This window comes from Cupressus sempervirens, chromosome 6 (genome assembly GCF_028749045.1).
Source record: "Cupressus sempervirens isolate cs-2001-9-10 chromosome 6, ASM2874904v1, whole genome shotgun sequence".
NCBI lineage: Eukaryota > Viridiplantae > Streptophyta > Pinopsida > Cupressales > Cupressaceae > Cupressus > Cupressus sempervirens.
This window is the reverse complement of record NC_143123.1, coordinates 383845644-383867556: the sequence shown is the minus strand read 5'-3', so window position 1 is coordinate 383867556 and position 21913 is coordinate 383845644. Positions and strand designations below refer to the sequence as shown.

At 35.7% G+C, this 21913-nt stretch overlaps 1 protein-coding gene across 1 annotated transcript in view; it reads right to left on the bottom strand.

Moving 5' to 3' along the window:
• LOC149552665 (FAD-linked oxidases family protein) overlaps nucleotides 1–21913 on the bottom strand; it is a 288354-nt gene that overhangs the window by 114149 nt on the left and 152292 nt on the right. The window contains exons 13-14 of the mRNA XM_089788230.1: nucleotides 19040–19149; nucleotides 18728–18790 (exon numbers count right to left, since the gene is read on the bottom strand). Coding sequence (XP_089644356.1) covers nucleotides 18728–18790; nucleotides 19040–19149 — 173 coding nt within the window. The remainder of the gene's footprint in view (nucleotides 1–18727; nucleotides 18791–19039; nucleotides 19150–21913) is intronic.

Sequence of the window (21913 nt, the reverse complement as noted above, 5' to 3'; positions counted from 1 at the left end):
TGTCAAAATCTTTTAAACATAAACATTTGATATTCGCATCTTATCTTTAAGGGATCCTGAACTGGTTATGTATTCCACAAAACCTTTTGTTTCCGTAACAGCAAGATGATGCTCATTTTGTTCCTGTTTGTTTACAACTTGATAACAGTCCCTTGATTTGACCTTGGATGTTAACACATGTTTAAGTACCAGTCCCTTTACCTTTCCTGTTATTTCTGTATGTCTTTCACATTGTTAAACAGTATACATTAATGTTTTTCCTTGATGTTAATGCCCCTATTTACGCTTATTATATTTTCCTGCAACAAATTTCTCTTTTCCTCTATTGATTTGGCACTTGATCCTTAGTTTTGACTATCCTTGTGACTGATTGCATCTGTACTTTCTTGATATACGCTGAAATATGCTTGCAAAAATAACTGAACCTTATGTATGCCTAAGAGTTCCAACTTTACATGTCCTCCATGATTTGACCGGAAGGTCCCATACCTGAAACTTATGTATGCCCCCTCGGCAGTCTCCTCTTGTCCTTTTCCTTTGCCGCTACATGATTCAACCAAAAAGGTTCCACGCTTGTAGTGTATGCGTGTCCCTTCAATGATCTCCTCAAATCTTTGGTCTTCGCCACTCTTTGATTTGACCAAAAAGTTTCATGCTTGTAACTTATGCACGTCCTTTCAATGATCTCCTCAATGTCTTCAATCAGCTACATTGGTTTAACCGGAAGGTCCCATACCTGAAACTTATGTATACCCCCTCAACAGTCTCCCCAATATCTTCTGTCTTTGCCCGAACAAACTCAGCCAAAAGGCTTCATGCATGTAACTTACGCATGATCCTTCTATAGCCTCAAGTCTTCATACCTGTATCTGCACATGGAACAAACTCATTAGTAAAAACATGTTTTATTTTCTTCGGATTTTCTTGCCTTCTTTGATAACCATGTTGTATAAACAGCAAAGTATAGATGATAGGAAAGTTTTCCATTGCTCAGTTCATATGAACTGACCCATTTCTTCATTCATTTTTTGCAGGTTTACTCCCAGATGGAGATGCGGGATCAACCCTTCAACGTTCAGCGCAACAACCTTCCATTCAAGCAATGGATGCCTTTTCTCTTATCTTCCTTTTTCAGTACTTTTCTGTTTGTACAATGTGTTTAATTCAGATATTTTTGTTAGGAGCTGAGAGCGTTAGTAATATCTGAATGCATTGTATTCAAGTACTATGTAAACATGAACACTTTGTAAAATATTTTTTTGAATACTTGAATAAAAAATATTATTCCAGTACTTGTATGATTCCTGTCTTTTGCTTACTACATTCTTTTTGTTCTGTACTGTACATTCTCAGCAACTAAACACACTTAGTCAGCAGATAGAACATATTTAGTTTAGCATAAAACATAACAATTTAAGAGGCATGTTAAATTGGTAACAGCAATATCATCATATCATTCACTATAAAAATATTGTGCAGATCACAATTTATTTAGAATAGAACTTTGAACCTAATGATATAAAGCCAATCCTAGCACTGCCTTATTAAACAACAAAACATCAACACCCAATTGGAAAGAGAATGTAGCTCCAAGAATATAGTCCTCACAACAGTGATTTACAATGTGACATCAAGTCATGAATTTGCAAACACACACCAATTTATATATGCCAACCACCGATTGCTGGTCACTCTGCACATTGTATTGATTCCACAGATTCGCTAACTCGCAAATGTCTATAGCAGCAGATTTGAAATGCCAATGCCTAAGGAAAAGATATGCAGCAGGTTTCAGCAAGGACGAGAGACAATGCAAACTGCCCTCTTTGCGTTATTCCTCCTTGACACTTCAAAATCCAGCAGCAAACCAATGCTCATCTTGATGTCTAACTGAAACAATCTTAGATGCAGCCCAAATGATAAAACAGCAGTCCCAGTCTCTCCAATTGATTATCAAATCGATTTCCAAATGCACACAGTACAATCAATTTCATTCAAAACACCTATCTCTATAACCACAGTAATCATAGCAGGAGATTTAACAGATGTATACCTTAGCACAAATGTCAATGAAAGAACTCAAAAATTCTTCAAACCCTCGCTAGGTGATATGAGCAAATATATATAATTCAGAATTATTCTCCTTAGCTATAGAAATACAGTAGGAGAAAGTTGGCCAATTGTATACTTTAGCACAGTCGCCAAGAACTTTTCAGTTGAGACCCTTATACTTCAGCAAGGGCTCATAAGTCAGAAATCAGGAAAAGCCACAAAGGCACAGAAACAAATGTATATTCAAGTGTTCTTTTTCCCGATGAAAAGAGTTCTCAATTATAAGTTTTTCGTTGGCAAAAGTTTCCACAAAATTCCACTTCAAAAAACGTGGAACTTTCCTAAAAAAACTCAACACTAGAAACTTTCCAACTTGTTTTTTAGAAATATCTCTTTAAGTCATTACTACAATAATATAAACATTATTATAATAATGTAACTCAATGAATAAATAAATAAGAGCTCATGTAATTATTAACCTGATCAACCGCAGATGACGACCAACTGCCAAGCCATCCATTGCGCTGATAAAAATAGCAACTGCCCATAATAGACTTACTAAAAAATACTAAGTAATCAAATGAAACCCCCAAAACACCCTATCAGCTCATGAGGGTTGCTATGATGAGCTAGCTCAATCAACTGCATAAACTGGCCAAAAACGGGGACATTATAGAGGGTTTGAACATACTATCAAGTTGGAAGATGGAGCCAAGTTGGTCATAACTACACCCTCCCACCATCCCAACAAATTCAAAGATGAGATTGAAAAGAGTATTCAAGAACTGCTGGAGAAAGGATGGATCCATCCTAGTTCTAGCCCCTTCGCGTCATTACTGGTATTGGTCAAAAAGGACAGGACGATGTGCATGTGTCTGGATTATTGTGCGTTGAACAAAAAAAAATAAAGAATAGATATCCCATTCCAAAGATAGATGAGTTGCAAGATGAATTACATGGTGATGTCTATTTTTCGAAAATAAATCTTCGTTCCAGATACCATCAGATACACATAAGGGAGGAAGACATGGAAAAAATGGCCTTTCGTTGTCACTACGCGCATTATGAGTTCTTGGTCATGCCATTCATAATAACAAATGCACCTACTACATTCCAATCATGCATGAATTGCATCTTCAACAAACAATTGCATAAGTACTTACTAGTATTTTTTGATGATATTCTTGTTTATAGTAGGACATAAGAAGAGCACCTAAAACATCTAGACGAAGTCCTACAGATCATGAAGGATCAGTCCTTGTTTGCCAAGCGATCCAAGTGTGAATTCAATATGATGCAAATATTGTACCTAGGGCATGTTGTCAATAAATATGGAGTTCAAGTTCATCAGGAAAAGACTCAGGCTATCCTTACTTGACCTCCCCCAAATCACTCACAAAGTTGCAAGGATTTTTTGGACCGTACAATTATTACCGGAGGTTTGTAATAGGATTCTCTCAGCTCAGCGCCCCATTAACAGATCTGACAAGTGGAATGAAAAAGAAAAACTCACTTTTGATAAGCTAAAAGAAGCAATGAGCACTTGTCCAATACTTGCATTGCCTGATTTCGCTTGACCTTTCATTCTGGAGTGCGACACATCCGGAGAAGGCATTGGTGTGGTACTGATGCAAGATAGACTCCCCATAGCCTATGAGAGCAGGAAGCTTACGCAAACAGAACACTTATATTCCATTTATGACAGAGATGATGGCCATCGTACACGCACTAACCAAGTTCCAGCTATATCTGGTGCACGCCAAGTTTGTTGTTCGTACGGATCACAATACTCTGAAATTTTTTCTAGAGCAACAGGACTTGAATGAGATTTCAGCTGACTAGAAAGCACATTTGTTGGTAGAATATTCCAAAAACACATTTGCCTGTGAGCTAATGGATGGCAACACCTAGGATGATCGGTACAAAGTGGTGGATGACATCATTTACTATAAGAATTGGATATTTTTAGTGCTAGAATCCAAATTGAAGCAGAAAATCTTGAAAGAAGTCCACGACTCACCCTTGACAGAACACCCAAGCTTCCTCAAAACTTACAAACGTCTCAAGGAGAGGTTTTCATGGAAGAGTCCTAAAGGAGATGTATTGCAGTATGTAAGAGAGTGTGCGGTCTGCCAACAGAACAAATTCAAACATACTCTACCCGCCGAGTCACTGCAACCTCCATCGATTCCAAAATAGATGTGGGAAAGTATCTCGATGGATTTCATTACTGGACTTCTCAAGGTGAACGAGAAGGATTGTATTTACGTGGTGGTTGACAAACTGACGAAGTATGCACATTTCTTTGCCATCTCTTCGGACTTTCAGGCCGCACAGGTAGTCGATCTATTTTTCAGAGAAGTTTTTCGTCTGCACAAGTTACCCCGAAACATTTTCAGTGATTTGGATGGATGATTTATTAGTATCTTTTGGGCAGAACTATTTCGATTGGCAGGAACAGAATTGTCGCCAAGCACTAGTTATCACCCTCAGACAAACGAACAGACAAAGATTGTGAACAAGTGGATTGAAGGTTACCTTCGGAATTACGTTTCGGCATAGTAATGGGCGTAGGTCAAATGGATGCACCTAGGGGAATATTGTTACAATACCACTTACCACATGTCCATTGGGATGGCACCGTTCAAAGCACTATACAGGTATGAATCCCTTTCCTTCATTGATACGGTTTTGGGTGACAATCGCGCACCAAGGGCGAGGGATTGGCTTCAGGAGGGATAGGACATATTGAGATGCTTAAAGGAAAACTTACAATGGGTAGAGAATCAATAGAAAATCTACGTCAACAAACATTGAATCAAGTTTCAAAGTGGGAGATTTGATCTATTTTAGACTTCAACCATACCAGCAATCCTCATTGAAGGAAAAGAGGAAAGAAAAATTGAAGCCACGATTTTATGGTCCTTATCGGGTAGTTTGCCACATTGGTAAAGTTGCCTATAAGTCGGATCTTCCAGACGGGAGTCATATTATAATGTTTTGTATGTCTCCTACCTTCGGAAAGTTGTGGGACAGAACATCACAATAGCGGCAGACCTTCCACCGCTCAATGAAGAAGGAAAGCTCGTATTGGAACCAAGATCATTGAAGTATGTGAGAAGACCCTATAGAACCGCATGGTGAATGAATATTTGGTATGTTGGAAACAATTGCCATTGGATGAAACAATGTGGGAGGGCGAGCACACTCTACAACATCTAGCATTGCAATTGCTTGAGGACAAGCAAAATTTGAGATGGGAGGACTATAATGTTCCCATTATAAAATAAATTTTAATTAAGCTATTGTAATTGGGCCGATTGATTTAATATATCTCGGACCCATTTTTATTTTGTTTCTATAATTTGTATTGCCATCGGCTATCTTTGTACACCCTCAGAAAGTTTTCCCCAACGGATATTTAAGCACGGCTTGTAGGTAGTCATAGGTATGCATTTTGGATTATTTCTTTATACTGCAAATTCCTATTGGACTTCTGGATTGTTCGCCATTTTATAAGTAAAAGATCTTCCCTATTTGGCTTGTTTCTGGTATCGGTGCGATTAAGCCCTCATCCTATTCTATCACCTATAATACTTCACTCGGATTTGGCAAAGCAGAGCACCATCATATTGCAAATTGGAGAAATCATTGTATTTAATGTGATCTAACTCTCTTGGTGTTAAGTGAATGAAATCTGTGGCAAACGTTTTGTGTGTTTTCTCTACATATTCTATACATTCAGTTGCATGCATTTCCGTACACTCCAAACTTCATACATCATCCAATGAAATCCTCCATTCGGCAAACAACAGTCTTCAACCATATGGTTTCCATTTCCCAATTGTACGGCCTCCATTTCTCCACCGTACGGCCTCTAGTCTTCCATCGTAAGACCACCCCACATCTACCATCGATAAAGCCTTGTGGGCTTCCCACCGTACGGCTTCACTACTCCACCGCACGACCATACTCCTACACTTCATCACCATACGGACGCACAATACGGACATAACTAGTGCCTCATTCTAGCTCATTGTACGGCCTCCACATAGCCTGTACCTTTGCATCTGGCTTTTGTACGCCGCCAACACCTAACCGTACTGCCCTCCAGGATACCGTATGCGTTGTCATCTGATTTCCATTTTTGGAGAAAGATTACTTAAGAGTAGTTGTGTAGGACAGATCATCACATACATCTGGTTAGGGTACACCTGTTTTAGATGAGCATGGTGATAGTAGTCTTTCCCTAGCAGAGGTTCATGCACTTCGAGAGCCTGTTAAGATCTTGAGGCATAGTTACTCTCAGTTAGTTGATGATAGAGATTACGTTCTGGAGTGGGGTAGCACCTGCTATGAGACGTTGCTAGGGAAAGAGGAGGTGATTGAGCTCACCCGGGAGCTTGAGGTGATAGTGGACTCCATTCAGTATACTCAGTTAGCTCTTCAGGAGTCATGGTTATGATTGGATGAGGTTACCCATAGAGTTAGAACATGTACAGTCAACACCAGCCCCCGACCTTGTTTAGTTACATATTGTGGTTGGTAGTGAGTTTTCTTGTACGGTTGAGGATGAGGAACGTGATGATTTGGTGAACAAATTCTTCTAGGATATGAGTGTAGTATGTACAGAGGAGGTGAGAACATCAATGGAGACGAGCTCTCATGGTGACTTACTTCCTTCTACTGGAAGTGAATCTATTTCTTCTTTTCATATAGCTGGTAGTATTGAACAGTTGGCATTGTCACATTTTCAAAGAGATCAGTTGTGGATTGTCGGGGAGCAGATTGATGCTTCCACATATAATTTCTAGTCACTGAGTCATTCATCGAGTATTTTCTTGAGAGCTCAGATTTGTGGGAAGTTTCATATAATATATCTATGGGTGCTCTCATTCAAGGCTCTAGTGCTATTCGACGATTGGTGAGGAAGATTGTAGAGTCCTTGGCTACAATGCTTCCCAATAGGGATTTTGTGGTTGGGCTTGCTGAGAGAGTTGCCCAGGATCCTGCCCGACAAATAGTTCAGAGTCAAAGATTGGAGCCACCTTCTAATTTCCAGTTTGATGATGATGAGCCTTCGACAAAGATTGGGAGGTTTTATCGGCATTACACTATGAGGAGCACTCATCACTTTTCTCTTGACCCACGACTTGGTTTTCAGCATTATGGATGATGACAGAAGGTTTGGTATTCATTACACACTCGGAGGGCGTACTTCTCCATCAAGCGAGGGAGATTCTGAGATTTAGTGTATTGTGAAATAGTTGGATGTGTTAAAATATAAGATGAATCAGAATCACAAACGAATGACCCAACTAATTTCGAATTCAAGATTTGAGTACACCGTGATATTTTTTTTACAAAGAGCGAAATGTGATGATACAGTTGCGGCTTCAGATTTGTGGGATATTTCTTATGAGACACTACATTAGTTGGGCACAATTGAGGTGGAATGTGATGAGAATTTATGTCAAGTTAAGTTAGATGATGCAGTTGTTGGCATGAGTGCATATTGTAAAGTTTCTACAAATTCTACTATAAATCAGATTGAGATAATACCTTTATAGTGCTAGCTGAAGATGATCTTCTATAAATCATCTTTTATGAAGTGTTACCAATAGGATAAATAATATTCTGAAACTGTTTTATCTCTTCAATAATTTGGATAGGGCAGAATTGCTAAAGGAGCAGACCATATATTATTCCTGTGTCCTTTATCCACAAACATGCCCTATATAAATATTACAACCAAAAGGCATATCCCTAGAAGGGACATGTCCCTATTTAGGTCAGCCCTGAACTATTTCCTTAAAATAGGTGTCCAAAGGAGAAAACCTTTACTTAAGGTTTAACCTAACTAATTTGATTAAGTTTAGACTTTTAAAAAATTATCCATGGGAGACACTAATCACAACTAAGACAAGGCAATTATTTATCGTCTTATATAGAAGGAATTTCATTCAAATTTAGATCTGCACAATCTGTACAATCAGATCAATATGAAATCAAAGTTACAGAATTAACACTCCCTTTAACTTGATAATCATACTGAGAGATAACATATCTAGTATCATCAATTAAGATGAATAATCATAGATTGATATTCTATATCTATTTGAATCTTCTAATCATGTAATATCATCAAACACATGATACTATGTCATATTACTATACCTGTGATATAACTTATCACTTATACTTGTGATACTAGTATTGTACAAAAGCAATATACAGGATAAAATCTGGAGAATGATTAAATTGTTCCTTTATCCAAGTTGTGACTCATAGGTACTAGCAGGCCTATATCACAATATGATCCTAAATTAAGATCTACTAGTTCACAGGATCAACTCCAAAGAATGATTAAATTCTTCCTTTATCCAAGGTGTGACTCATAGGCATAGAAATGTCTACATCACAATGTGACCTTGATCTCATCTAGATCTGACAGTAGATCTCTACCGTTCAGCACATTATCTAAGAGATCGTCATCTCTCATAATGTCTTTTATACAAGTGTTCATTATCTCAGAGATCATCACCTCTTAGATAATGAATACAAATGGTGAAGCCCATAACAATCAATATCCTAACAATAATAATTTTAATTCAAAATTATTAATAATTAAAGAATTCAAATGTATTACAATTCAACCATACCAAGTCTTTTCTTGAAGTGACCTATTTTCACTTAAGAGAGGTTTGGTAAGAATATCTATTGTCTGATCTGCAGTGCAAATGTATTCTAATTTTACAGTATTTCTGTCTACCATATCCCTTACATAATGGTAAAGAATTTCAATATGCTTGGACCTGTCATGAAAAAGTGGATTCATACGAAGCTTGATAGAACTCTGATTATCACAATGAATAATAGTAGGATTTATGGGTTGACCATATAGTCCCACAAGTAACTTTCTGAGCCAAACTGCTTCTCGAGAGGCCATTGTTGCGGTAATATATTCAACTTTTGTGGAACTCTATCCTACTAATGCCTACTTTCTACATATCCAAGATATCATCGATGAGCCTAAACAGAAACAACATCCTGAAGTGTTTTTCCTATTAGTAACACTTCCAGCCCAATCTAAGTCTGTGTACCCATGTAGATCCAAGTCAACTTTCTCATACTTGAGCCCAAAGTTAAGAGTGCCTTGTAAGTATCTCATGATGTGTTTGACTGCAACTAGGTGAATCTCCTTTCACTCACACATAAACTGACTTAAAGCATTAACAATATAATAAATAGCAGCTCTTGTATTTACCAAGTACATTGGAGACCCAATCACCTATCTGTAAAGAGTAGAATCTATAGAGGGTGATTCTACTGCTACTTTCTTAAGTTTATGTAGACTAGTCTCCATTGAAAAAGACATAGGCCTGCAGTTCCACATTCCAAATCTCTTCAAGATGTCTAATGTATACTTTCCTTCATTGAGTATGATGTTGTCAAAATTCTTCCATACTTCCAGTCCCAGGAACTAATGAAGGAGTCATAAATCTTTCATCTCAAATTCTCTAATTAGATTTTTCTTGCATTGATCTATAAGATGGTCATCACCTGTTATTAGTAAATCATCAACATATAGTATCAATATTATCATATCATCTTTATTATTTTTATAATAGAGATTTGGATCAGCTTCATTCTAGGAGAATCCTAAACTAGTGAGATACTTATCAATTATTTCATAACATGCCCTTGGAGCCTATTTAAGCCCATAGAGAGCTTTCTTGTGTAATGTTTTGTTCCTGTCACCTCTACCTAACCGCTTAAACTGATGACATACGGTTGATAGTCAGATGTCCGTACGGTAGGGTAAAGATCTAGCACGAAGATGATTGTTAGAAGTCTGCACGAGTGTCTTAGAAAAGGTCGTACAGTATGCAATGTAGGAGGGGTCGTACGGTATCTAGATCTGGGCCACACGGTGGATGATGGGAGATCGTACGGTAGGCAATGCCAGGAGGGCCCATGCTGTGTCTAGATGTGGACGTACAGTATGGTAAAAGGAGGCTATATGGTATGCTGAAAAGAAGACCGTATGGTATTGGAAGAATGCTCGTAGGTGATGATGTGAAGATCGTACAGTGGAAGGACAAGGGTGTACGGTGATGTGGAAGGTCGTACGCTGAGGGAATGTGAAGGTCGTACGACATGTTGGGGAAGGCCTCCGTAGGGTGTAGTATGGTATCTCCTTCAGATTCGCCAAATGCTAAGTCCTTTGGAATGAAATGACAACTCAATAAATTATACAAGATACACCAAAGAATAATGACATAGCACAGATAAATATAGATATGTTCCAAATAACAAATGGTGTTCCAGATTTGCCAAATCCGAAACAAACAGGCACAATGGACAGAATAGGGTGAGGTTGATTCCCATCGAAAATGAAGAGCCAAGTAGGGAAGATCTTTCACTTCTGAAATAAAAAACAACAAAGAATCCCAAAGGGAATTCGCAGTACAAAGAAATAATCCAAATTCCATACCTACAACTACCTACAAACTATGTTTAAATACCCATTGGGAAAACATTCTAAGGGTGTACAAAGATAGCCGACAGCTATACTTACTTACAAAAAGAAAACTAAAATGGGTCCAAGATATTTTACATCAATCGGCACATTAACAAATATTTGATTAATAATCTATTTTATGACGGGCATATTCCATCTTGAGCTTGCAAACAAAAACTTTAGGGTTATGAGTTTCAAATCCTTTAGGTTGTTCCGAATATACCTCTTTTGTAATCTTTCCATTCAGAAATGTTGTTTTTACATCCATTTGATGTACTTTCCATCCCTTCGATGTTGCAATAGCTAGGACTGATCTTACAGAGGTGTATTTGGCAACTGAAGAAAAGGTTTCTTCATCATCAATTCCCTCTTTCTGAGAGAATTCCCTGGCTACAAATCTGACTTTATATTTTTCAATACTACCATCAGCAGCATGCTTGATTTTAAATATCCACTAAGAAGAAACAACGGATTTTCCTTCAAGTCTTGGAACAATTTCTCAAACATCATTCTTAATAATGGATTGATATTCTTCCATCATAGCATCTTTCCTAGCTATATTTTTAATAGCATCTAAAACATTGGTTGGTTCTGATTTAGATAAATCACTCATGTTTGCTGCATAACTAGAGAATCTTTTGTGTCTTTTGCTTTCTCCGAAGGTTCCAGATGGTTCAAAGAAGTCTTGTGCTTCCTCCGTAGTCTTAATAGACCAAAGTGGTCTTTTCTTTGGATTTTGAGTTTCCTCAAGATTAAGATATTGAATTTCATCTTCAATTTCTTGAATATTCTCCCTCTGAGACTCGGATTCATGATTTTCTTCAGATTTAGGTAAATGTGTGGGATCTTCAAAACTTAGGGCTCTTTTCAATGCTAAATCTTCTTCAAATATTACATCCCTACTAGGTTCAATGTTTTTCTGACCAGGTATGAAAATCCTATATGCTTTAGATGTTTCACTATACCCGACAAAAATAGCTTTCCTCCTGAAGGGTTCTAACTTAGTTCTCTTTTCTTTTGGAACATGTATATCTACTGAGCGCCCAAAAATCCTAAGATGTCTTATGTTAGGTTTAACCTTAGTAAAGACTTCTTCGGGAATTTTATCTCTACGGCACGAGTGAGGACTTTTGTTTTGAATATAGATAGCAATACAAGAGGCCTCTGCCCAAAGATAATATTCTAAGTTTTGATCACATATCATAGTGCTTGCAGGTTCTATAATTGTTCTATTCTTCCTTTCTGCTAATCCATTTTGTTGTGGATTATAAGGAACGGTATACTCCCTCTTAATTCATGTTTCTTTACAAAACTCTTTAAACAAATCTAAAGTGTATTCTCCTCCATTATCAATCCTAAAAGTTTTAATTTTGTGTCCTGATAAGTTTTCAATTAAGGTTTAGAATTCTTTAAATCTTTTAAGGATTTCTTCTAATTCTTTACACTTTAAGAAGTAAATCTAAGTTTTCCTAGAAAAGTCATCTATAAAAAGTATATAGTACCAGAATCCTCCAACAGAAGGAACAGACATAGGTCCACATAAACCTAAGTGGATTAATTCCAAAAAATTGTTAGCACATCCTTTGCATATGCTTGAGTGATCTTTATTCAACTTAGGATAAATCTTTCTTTGGTTTGTCATTTCTTTGATTTCCCTTCTTCTTCTTGAAGTGCTTCTTCTTAGCTTTATACGAATTTGTGTTGAGAACATGAAGTTCTTCATCTTCAATTTTCAATTTTTCTCCTTTCTTAAGTTTCCTAGATTCTTCTTGCAGGCAATATCTTTTTAAGTCTATTAAAGTTTGGAAGATTGTCTCAAGCACTTACTCCTTGTGAGAATGTTTGCCATGAATCTAGTAACCCATCTATAGCCATAAGTGTTAGTTCCTTGTCTTCAATTATGGTCCCTATACTTGCAAGTTCATCTCTTAGACTAGCCACCCTTAAGAAGTATGAGTTCATAGATTCTCCCTTCTTTATCTATATATGATTTAGTTGCCTTTTAAGTCCAAGGGTTCTAGTTCCATTGTTAATCTCATATGCATTTAATAATGCATTCATCATATGAAATGTTGTTTGACGTTTCATTAGCATAGGTACGATTTCATTTTTCACTCCATCCAATATGATTTGCATGGCTTTCGTGTTTCCTTTACTCCAAATAGTTTTAGTAGGTTCTGATGCAACCCAATTTTTTGCAAATTTTAAGGCCTCCATTTATGAAATAATGTTGGACACTTAGATTAAGTATTTTCATTGATGTTATTTTCTCATTAGAGGTGTGAAAGAGGAAGTTATGTATGTCACTCTTGGAGTTTCTTGAACAAATCTAATACACTACCTATAGGAAGAAATTGGTTCCAATATTGTTTATAAGTTTCACAGATGGCTTGGTTGTTGCAACAAAGGTTCAATAAAAGAGACATAATTTATGGAATTCTTAAATGAAACATTTCAAATACAAGGAATGAAGTCAAACTACTCATTAAGACAGCTTAGGAAAGTAGATTAGAGGCAGAACTGGGTCAAATAGTGATGGATCTTTTAAAACAAAGTCAATGAAATATGGCCTATGTTAAGTGCAAGGAGCATAACATAGATAGCTGCTGAGGCAAAATCTATGCTCTGTCCTTTCTCAAAAGATGATGCAAATGCAGTTGTAGAATTAACTAATGTATTGTCTGGAATACCATTGTTAAATATTGCTTGCGTACAAGAGAAATTCCAATTTCTTTCAAAGACCTGCTCAGTTCAGATGAACTTCAGGAAGTAGACTTGTATTACATTTATAATTTTCATCTCATAACATTGGTGCCAGCCACCCAGCAATTGCTGAGCATATTATTCTTCAATGCCTAAGAGTTATAGCTTATGCCTACACTCTGCCAAACAACAATAATCAAACAAATATTGAGGGGCTATGTGTATGAAGACATTTCAAACATAGAACTGCGTAATTCAAATTTGGAGAGAAGGGAGTGATAAAAGATGCAATAAATATATCCTCAGAAATCATCCCTATGCTGTGAGTTCCATGATAGTCCACTACTAGAGTGCTTTTGACAGAATATTCAAATCAAACATTCAAATCAAATATTCAAATCAAACAGAAGCTGTCAAACATAGTGAGGGGATGCATGTGATATCAGGAGCAATGTATTTTTGAAATGATGTCTTTGACATACACACCTGGAGATGTTGCCGCCTCTAGAGACTCAAGCGATGAAGAACAATTCATGAATCGAATGAAAAAAATCTAGTAATAGGAAGGAATAAAAGCAAAGATAAATATTTAGAAGAATTTTCATATCACCATTACAAAATTGAGCATGTGTCATGAAGAAGGGCTTGATGAATTAAATAAAAGAATAAACAAAAAATTGCCATCGCAATCGATGACAATATACGGCAATAGAGGAATGGAAGGAAGTGATTTGTGGCAGACAAAACCACATTGAGTGATGTGTTCAAACTCTTCTAAACAAATGATCGCATCCTACAAAGTTGCATAAAGGAGGAAAGTATCACCAAGGAGTAGAAACATGTTTCAGAAGACAAGGGAGGACGAACGCACAAGTCATAGAGATTAAAAGACATACCTTTTGTCTTGTTTATTATACAAAACATGTTCAATGACGGTGATGAGGAAGACTATTCACGAGCCTCCCTAATGATAATATGTTAATATGGTAGTCAAATAATATTCGTGTTTAGTTTACATTTTAATCGATTCCAAATATTAGAATTAGATAATTATTTTCTATTGTAAAGGGACACATCGATTGAAAGGCTATTCTTTTAACCCTTCATCCACATATATATAGGCAATTACCAAAAAGAGAAGACATATTTGGAAACATTCAAATTCATATTCTCAAAGAAGAAGCATTTTATATTTTGTATGAAGGGATAAAGAGCTTAACATGGCTTTTCTAATGTTAATTCTATTATTTTATTTTAATAATAAAATAAAATGTTATTTGTTTATTATTAAAGGCATGGAGATTTAAACTGCAGATGAATTGTCCTTTGCAATTATTTTTTGGAATTTTGTATACAATTTAAATGTTGGATCAGTGGACTTGGTCATTTAGCATTTTAAATTCAATTATCACAGATAGTGTGAAATATTAAATTGTTTTTGCATCTGTGTTCAGTTTGTCTCCCTACCAGAGGAGTTAAAGCTCAATCTAAACTAATTTAAGATTGCATAATATTTGATTTGTCGCATCTTGATTATTTAATTTGTTGGCAGTTCAAGCATATAAGAACTTTATAAAGTTGTACATGAAAATTCACTGAAGTTGATTCTATTGCCCGAATGAGCAAAGGCACTGGTCTTTCTATTATTGAAGTCAGAAAATCTATATATTTCTTCCTACAAGCATCAAATTCATTATTATTCAAACCTTCTACAAAAACATTCAATTATTTCAAACACTCAACATTCAGTTCCATTTTAATCGAGTTCAAGAACCTTGCGAGCTAGAGAACTCCAAAGCTTAAATTTTCTTTAGAAAAGCTCTGAACCAAGTGATCAGGTTCAAAGAGAAGGTTTACCTACCTAGGTGTAGCGGAGCCTGAAGTGCAGGGGAATCAAGAAGTATTCTCGTTTGTTGGCCAAAACTGATTGCGGAATCCTATCAAAGAAGTGACAGGCTCTTGGATTTCCAATCTACGGTTTTGGGAACCAACAGGTTCAACATTAGGTTGCTTAGATGGTTTATCAACAAACTGTTTCACATCATTGTGTTCAAGAATCATCATAATTCTGAATTTCCAAGCAACGAAGTGTTCTTTTCCATCAAACATGTCCTAGGGTCTGATTGTCCTTGCCATTGAAGATAGAAGGATGTTGCTAGATATTTAAAGTTTGATTGTCAATTTGCAGAGCCTATGTTCAACTACCAGAGCTCTGATACCATGTAAAGTTTCTGCAAATTCTGCTATAAATCAGACTGAGATAATACCTTTATAGTGCTAGCTAAAGATGATCTTCTATCAATCAGACTTGTATGAAGTGTTACCAATAGGATAAATTTTATTCTGAAAATGTTTTATCTCTGCAATAATTCGGATAGGGCAGAATTGCTAAAGGAGCAGAACATACATTATTTGTGTATCCTTTATCCACAAACATACCCTTTATAAATAGTACAACCAAAGGGCATGATCCTAGATGGGACATCTCCCTATCTAGGTTGGCCCTGAATTGTTTCCTTGAAATCGGCGTCCAAAGGAGAAAACCTTTAGTTAGTGTTTAACCTAACTAATTTGATTATGTTTAGACTTAAACAAAATTATCCAAGGGAGATGCTGATCACAAGTAACACAAGACAATCATTTATAGGCTTATATAGAAGGAATTTCATGCAAATTTAGATTTGTACGATCTGTACAATCAAATCAATATGAAATCAAAGTTACAGAATTAACACATATGGTTCTCCTATAGCTACGTCTCTTCAAGGGATTGTTGATCAGAATTGCAATCTAGAATATAGTATATGGGTGGGGACCAAGATAAGGTTTGTTTCTTGTGGGGTATTCTTCTAGTGATATTATAACTCCTACATCATTAGCAAAGGTTTTGAGTGCTATACTACAAGTTATGTTGTTGGTCCTGATAATGTTAGTGGTATGCTATTGGTTCAATGTAGACAAGGGTGTCATATACTACTTCATTTGGGATCCAAGTGGAGGTTGGAGTTCACTATGTTGTTAGATTGCTTGAGGGCAAGCAATCTCGAGAAGGGAGGATTGTAATGTCCCCATTTGTTGCCATCATCAGAATTTCAAGGATTAACCTAATATTGGATCCTTGTAGGCTAATGAGTTTAGTTAGAGGGTCTTCTGAGGATTGATTCATCTCCAACATTCAGAGATTTATGGATTTGGCTTTCGTTCGATATCATTTGGACTCCATTTGTCATACTCACTATGTATAGTAAGTCATGAGTAATAGAGATGGACCCTTTCTATTTTTAGAAAGTGTATTTGGTCACATGGGGAATTATGAGAGATTCCTATTTCAGACAACATTGCAATCAGACAAGTATTTCAAGAGATATTAAAGTTCAAGTGACTTAAATAATTTATTTAAATATTTTAATATTATTATAAAGTTATAAAGTAACTTTAATATTTTAAAATGCAATTACAAATTTACTTTATGATTTAAAGTCACTTTATGACGTAACTTAAGTGACTAAAAGACAAAAATGTCTTTTTATCCCACATTGCCTAATTGTTTGTGTCTTCCCTCATATCAAGGTTATGAAAGCATGGAGTTACATTGGGATTGACACCATGAGATGTATTATTATTTTGAAGACAATCTTGGTTGCTTAAATGTGACTCGTTTACTTAAGGACGAAAACCCTTAAGGAGAATCGAGAGGTGTGAATGTAGCCCTAGCATCTCACAGTGAGTTTTTACACTAGAGTTAATGTTAGCTGGTGCAAGACAGCTGGAAGGTTTCTGGAGATTGACGGCAGGTAGCAAAGCACAAGCAATTGAATTTGATAGTTTCTGGAGCCGAGTACTGAGGTACGAGCAAGTGAAACAGCTAGTAGTTGACCGACATATCAAAGATCCACAATCAACCAACGTAATAAAGGTACCATTCCAGATATCTCTGTGACATTACGTAAATAGAGGTTGTGCCATGAGGTGGCCTGCTCATAGGGACATGGATATACAGTCGGGTTGCACTGGAGGATAGTGCCGCAGAGCTTTTACTACATCCCGTGACTCCTTCCCAGCCAGCCGTGAGAGCCATTAACCCCAACATGGGACATCTACAATGCAGAACATGTACAGGCTGCAAGTCAGGTGAACTGCTGAACAGCGTTCGGAAACAGAATCGTGATCAGTGAGCAGTGGATTCAACAGGGATCCTTGTGGTAACCATTATCTTGTCGGCTTCCAATAACACCAGATTCCCTTGGGGATAAATGGGTGTGTATAACATCTCATCAGTCTTTTTAATAAGTTGCCTGTGTGAGGTAGTCTGTTCAGTATTTCCTGCACATCAGATTTAATATTTGATGTCATTGTCCATTGTGAATTTGAGTCTCCACTCTTGCTATGCACACTAACGACCTTGATTTACCGATAACACAAGTCTTTGGAGATATTTAATAGAGACGTGGGTAGCCATTTTCTTATCATAAATTTGGAAAAAATAACCTTAGGAAGATTACTGCAGTGGTGTTAGCATACCCAGCAGCCAGCTTGCACATCAACTGTTTGTTGAAATTCCAAGGGAAAAATTGATGACTTAAATCCAATTAAGGGCTGAAATATTACAGTTGTATCACATCTGGTATCTTCAGAACATATGTCCATTGAAGAACACGCCAATGTGAACAATACCTTTTTTGGCGTGTTCAATACCTTTTGCTTGTATGCATGTTGCCAACCATCTGTAAGTGATAAACTGGAGGGATATTCAGGTCTGCAATGTTTAACACCACTAATTTGGTATTGAGTGAAGTTCTGGAATAAATCTGAGAACATTATATTATTGGTTCAGGTCTTCTTTTAGTCACCATTCCAGAATAAATTTGGTTCCTTGGCAAGAGTTTGTTGTGTTATTTCTAGTTGTATGGAAATCTGATAAACTTAGCAAACATCCTCAAACCAAATAAACATTTGCATATTAAAGAAACTAAGCAGCATTCACAGCATCCAGGTTGTACACCAACTGTTTGGGAAAATTCCTCGAGTCAAAGTTTAATTTCTTATATCAGACCAAGGGGGATTATTACAATTCGTTACAAAGTATTTATCAATTTAATTTTAATACAATACTTTATTTTACTTTTGGATTGACAGAAGTTCTTACTGAGAAAGATTGCTCTGCTTGCTTTTATTTGTAATGAAAGATATACTTCAGTGTAACAGTATATACAATGCAAGTTTAATTCAATATTTCAATGTAATTCTATGTACATTTGATGTACAGAATTACATTTGCAGGAATTTAAACCCAAATATACTAAACTTCAGCTTAGAATTTGAAAATAGGATAATTTACAAAACAATGTTCACTTAAATAGTTGTAATCGATGTTTTATATAAGGTTTAAACCACCATCATGGTAGAGAATAAAGTAACCAATTGAAAGACACTTTCAAAGAGACTTACCGTTGTCATTGCTTCATTTTCAGGCTCCAATGCCAAGTCTGCATAAAGTGCTTCCTTTCTCATCTAATAATTTCAAGTGTACAAGCAGAAGGCATAAATTATTCCTGTATGCCTATTCTTTATGGGTGTTAAGAATTCACGAATCATCAAATCTTAAGTATCCTACGGAATTCAGTATAGATTGTTTATTTATGCCTCAACTCATATATAAGTCAATCCAACAATTATAGAATTCGATATAGATTGTTTATTTATGATTCGAAATTTCAGCCAATTTAACTATCACATCGCATAATATACAAGAGAACACACCTTCCATAATTCCTCTTTCTCCGTAGCACTTTGAACAAATACAAAGTCTGAGCCATTGCGTTCTGTAGCAATCTTCTCTACACGGGCAGTTTGTTCACGGGCATAAGCTTCTGCAGACAACAGCTAAGACATGCATTATCATATGGTACAACTATAACAACATTAAAGACATTTCTGCAAAATCAGAAATAATTAAAAAGAAATTTGCATGAAGTATTTTGATAAAAGTAGAAAAGAATAAGATCCATGTCAAATGACCATAATGCAATCAATGGTACTCCCAAATACATCGCCACCATCTCAAGGGATTGTCTATAGCATCTCTAGAAATCATTCCAGATAAATTTACTATAAATAAAATAGTGTCAGTGTGAGATAGAGTGTTTGACAGTATACCATAAAAATTTTCATTAACAACTTCCTCTCATCTATCCATACAAACCCACAACTAGCGAAGTTACCAAATGACTCATAAACTGAACCTTATAGTTGTCTCCCATGTGGGGATGTCTCCAAACATCAGAATACTTCAGAAAAGTTTCTTTTTATCTCTGTAAATCTCCTAGAATTGATACCTAACTATTGGGAAACTTCCTATAATGATTTATCAAATAAATCATGTAAAATAAAGTGGGTATTCTTAACATGCTGACATGGTTGAGAGAAGCTAAACGAAACATAGAATTAAATTAATACAGATGTAATTGTGTGTAATAACTATCTTAAATTACATGTATGAAGATTAATATTACACATCCACAAAACATGAGTGTGCCAAACATCATGCCCCAAGGTCAACAGAAGCCAATTTAACAAAGAAATTTGAACAAACAAAAGAGAAGGCCAACAAGCAGCGAGAGCTAAATAATTAGTAGGACGTGGATAATGATCGTCCAACTTTTCCCAAACATCGGCAGGTTCTACTTTATCACGAACAGGCTCACAGCCAATAATCACACCCTCTTCATCATCTTCTTTAGGAAGGGTCTAAGAATCACAAACAAGAGAAATAGGAAAAGTAAGACAAGTACTTTTGCAAAATCCCAAGGAGCTAACAATGCAAAGAAAAGCAATATTAACACCTACATGCACTGAAGTTTTATCAATTCATTGCAAAAATAGGCATCTCCATGGAACACAATATCATTCTTTTGAGCTTTTTTTCATGAAGTTGGTGATTCATAGTTCAATGTTATTGTTGGTGCATTATTTTGGTGAGAAGGTCCTTCATCTTTGTGAAATTGGTACTTCACATTTAGGTATTGGTGCCTACACAGTGAAGGAATTAGTATCTCTTAGGAGTCAGTGCCACTAGTAGGTTGGTGCCTACAAATATTTGTAAAGAATTAAACATATAAAAGCATCAATTTTCTGCAATTTTCTCCCATTAGGGTCCCCACATAAATTTCAGATTCCTTTGTGTTTTTTACATGCATCTGTTATTGCATAAGATTTATAAGATATATCCATTACATCCGATCAAATTTTTTTTTTTAAAATTGGTAGCCATATTGATTTGTCCACCCGCCTTCCCCTCTTAGTATAGTCCTGTGCTCTTCAACCTTTCTGCCTATGTCACAAGGTTCGCCGGATTTTCGACTTCAAGTTCGAAAATAGGCGAACATATAAATTTTTAAGAAAATTTGTATAAATTTGGCTAAAATTCGCACAGCAAAAAAGTAGCATTTTCTTTTCTTATAAAATATTTTATTGATTGTGTTTTAAGGTCTTCTGCTAGTTTTCTTTGTAAATAATTCCCTTGACTCAATAAAACAGAAATCTTTTTAAGTCATTTGTTTATTCTAACAAAGTTGTTTGTTGTTGTGCCATGATGTCTTCACTGCAACTATGGTTTCTTGACTGTGAAGATCCCTTGGCTCAACGAAACAACAATGTTTGGAAGGTGTTTGTTTCTTCTACACAGTTATTTGTTGTCATCCCTACGACCATGGTTTCTCATATTGCCACGCCAAGAATGGAACGGAGGGAGGCCATCAAAGTATTATGTTATTATATTTTTGTTTATAGGGTTTGTTAAAAAAAAAGTATTACTTTTTTATATTTTATAATGTATTACCATGGTTTGTAAAGTACCATAGAAAGTATTATGTTATTTTGTTTTGTTTATAAAGTACCATGGTTTTTAATATTTATTATGTATTACTTTGTTTTATAAAGTTAAAACAAAAAATTTAATATATTTCCATTTTATGTTTTAAAAGATATAGATTAGTGATCTTATTTTGTATTAAAAGTTTAATGTTTTTAAAATGAAAACTAGCATTATTTTTAATATTTTGAGTGGAGGAAAAAATAAAAACAAAATACTAGATATACTTATATTTTTAAAACATTATATAAAGCGAATTTAATGCCATATTTTTGTCATTGTCAAACTTCATCCAAATTTTATAGTTGTCGAACTCGAACTCGAACTCAAACCTTGTGACTTAGCTCTCTTCTAAATTTATAATATCAAGCATTTTTGGACGATCAACATGAAGATAATCCAACGAACATTGAAAATGTAGATAGTCTCCCATGGTTGAAAGTAAATAAAAAACATTCATTCAATACAAGAACGTCATGTTCTTCTTTCGCCTAACACACAAACATGAACAAATTGTGCTAGCCTTTATTATTCCCAGAGGCTAGAGAAAACAATAAATTACAAGGTAATTATGTTATCAATTAAGTATGAAATTAAACCAAGGCATAAATTATAATTCAGCTCATATTTCATTAAAAGGCGAACCCTTCATATCATTTGATGAGCATCTAAGTTAAATATTATTAGTTCCTACCTTTGACAGGAAAGTATTGGAATCATTCAATTCAATTTTTCAATTCAATTGACCAATCAATTCATAGGAT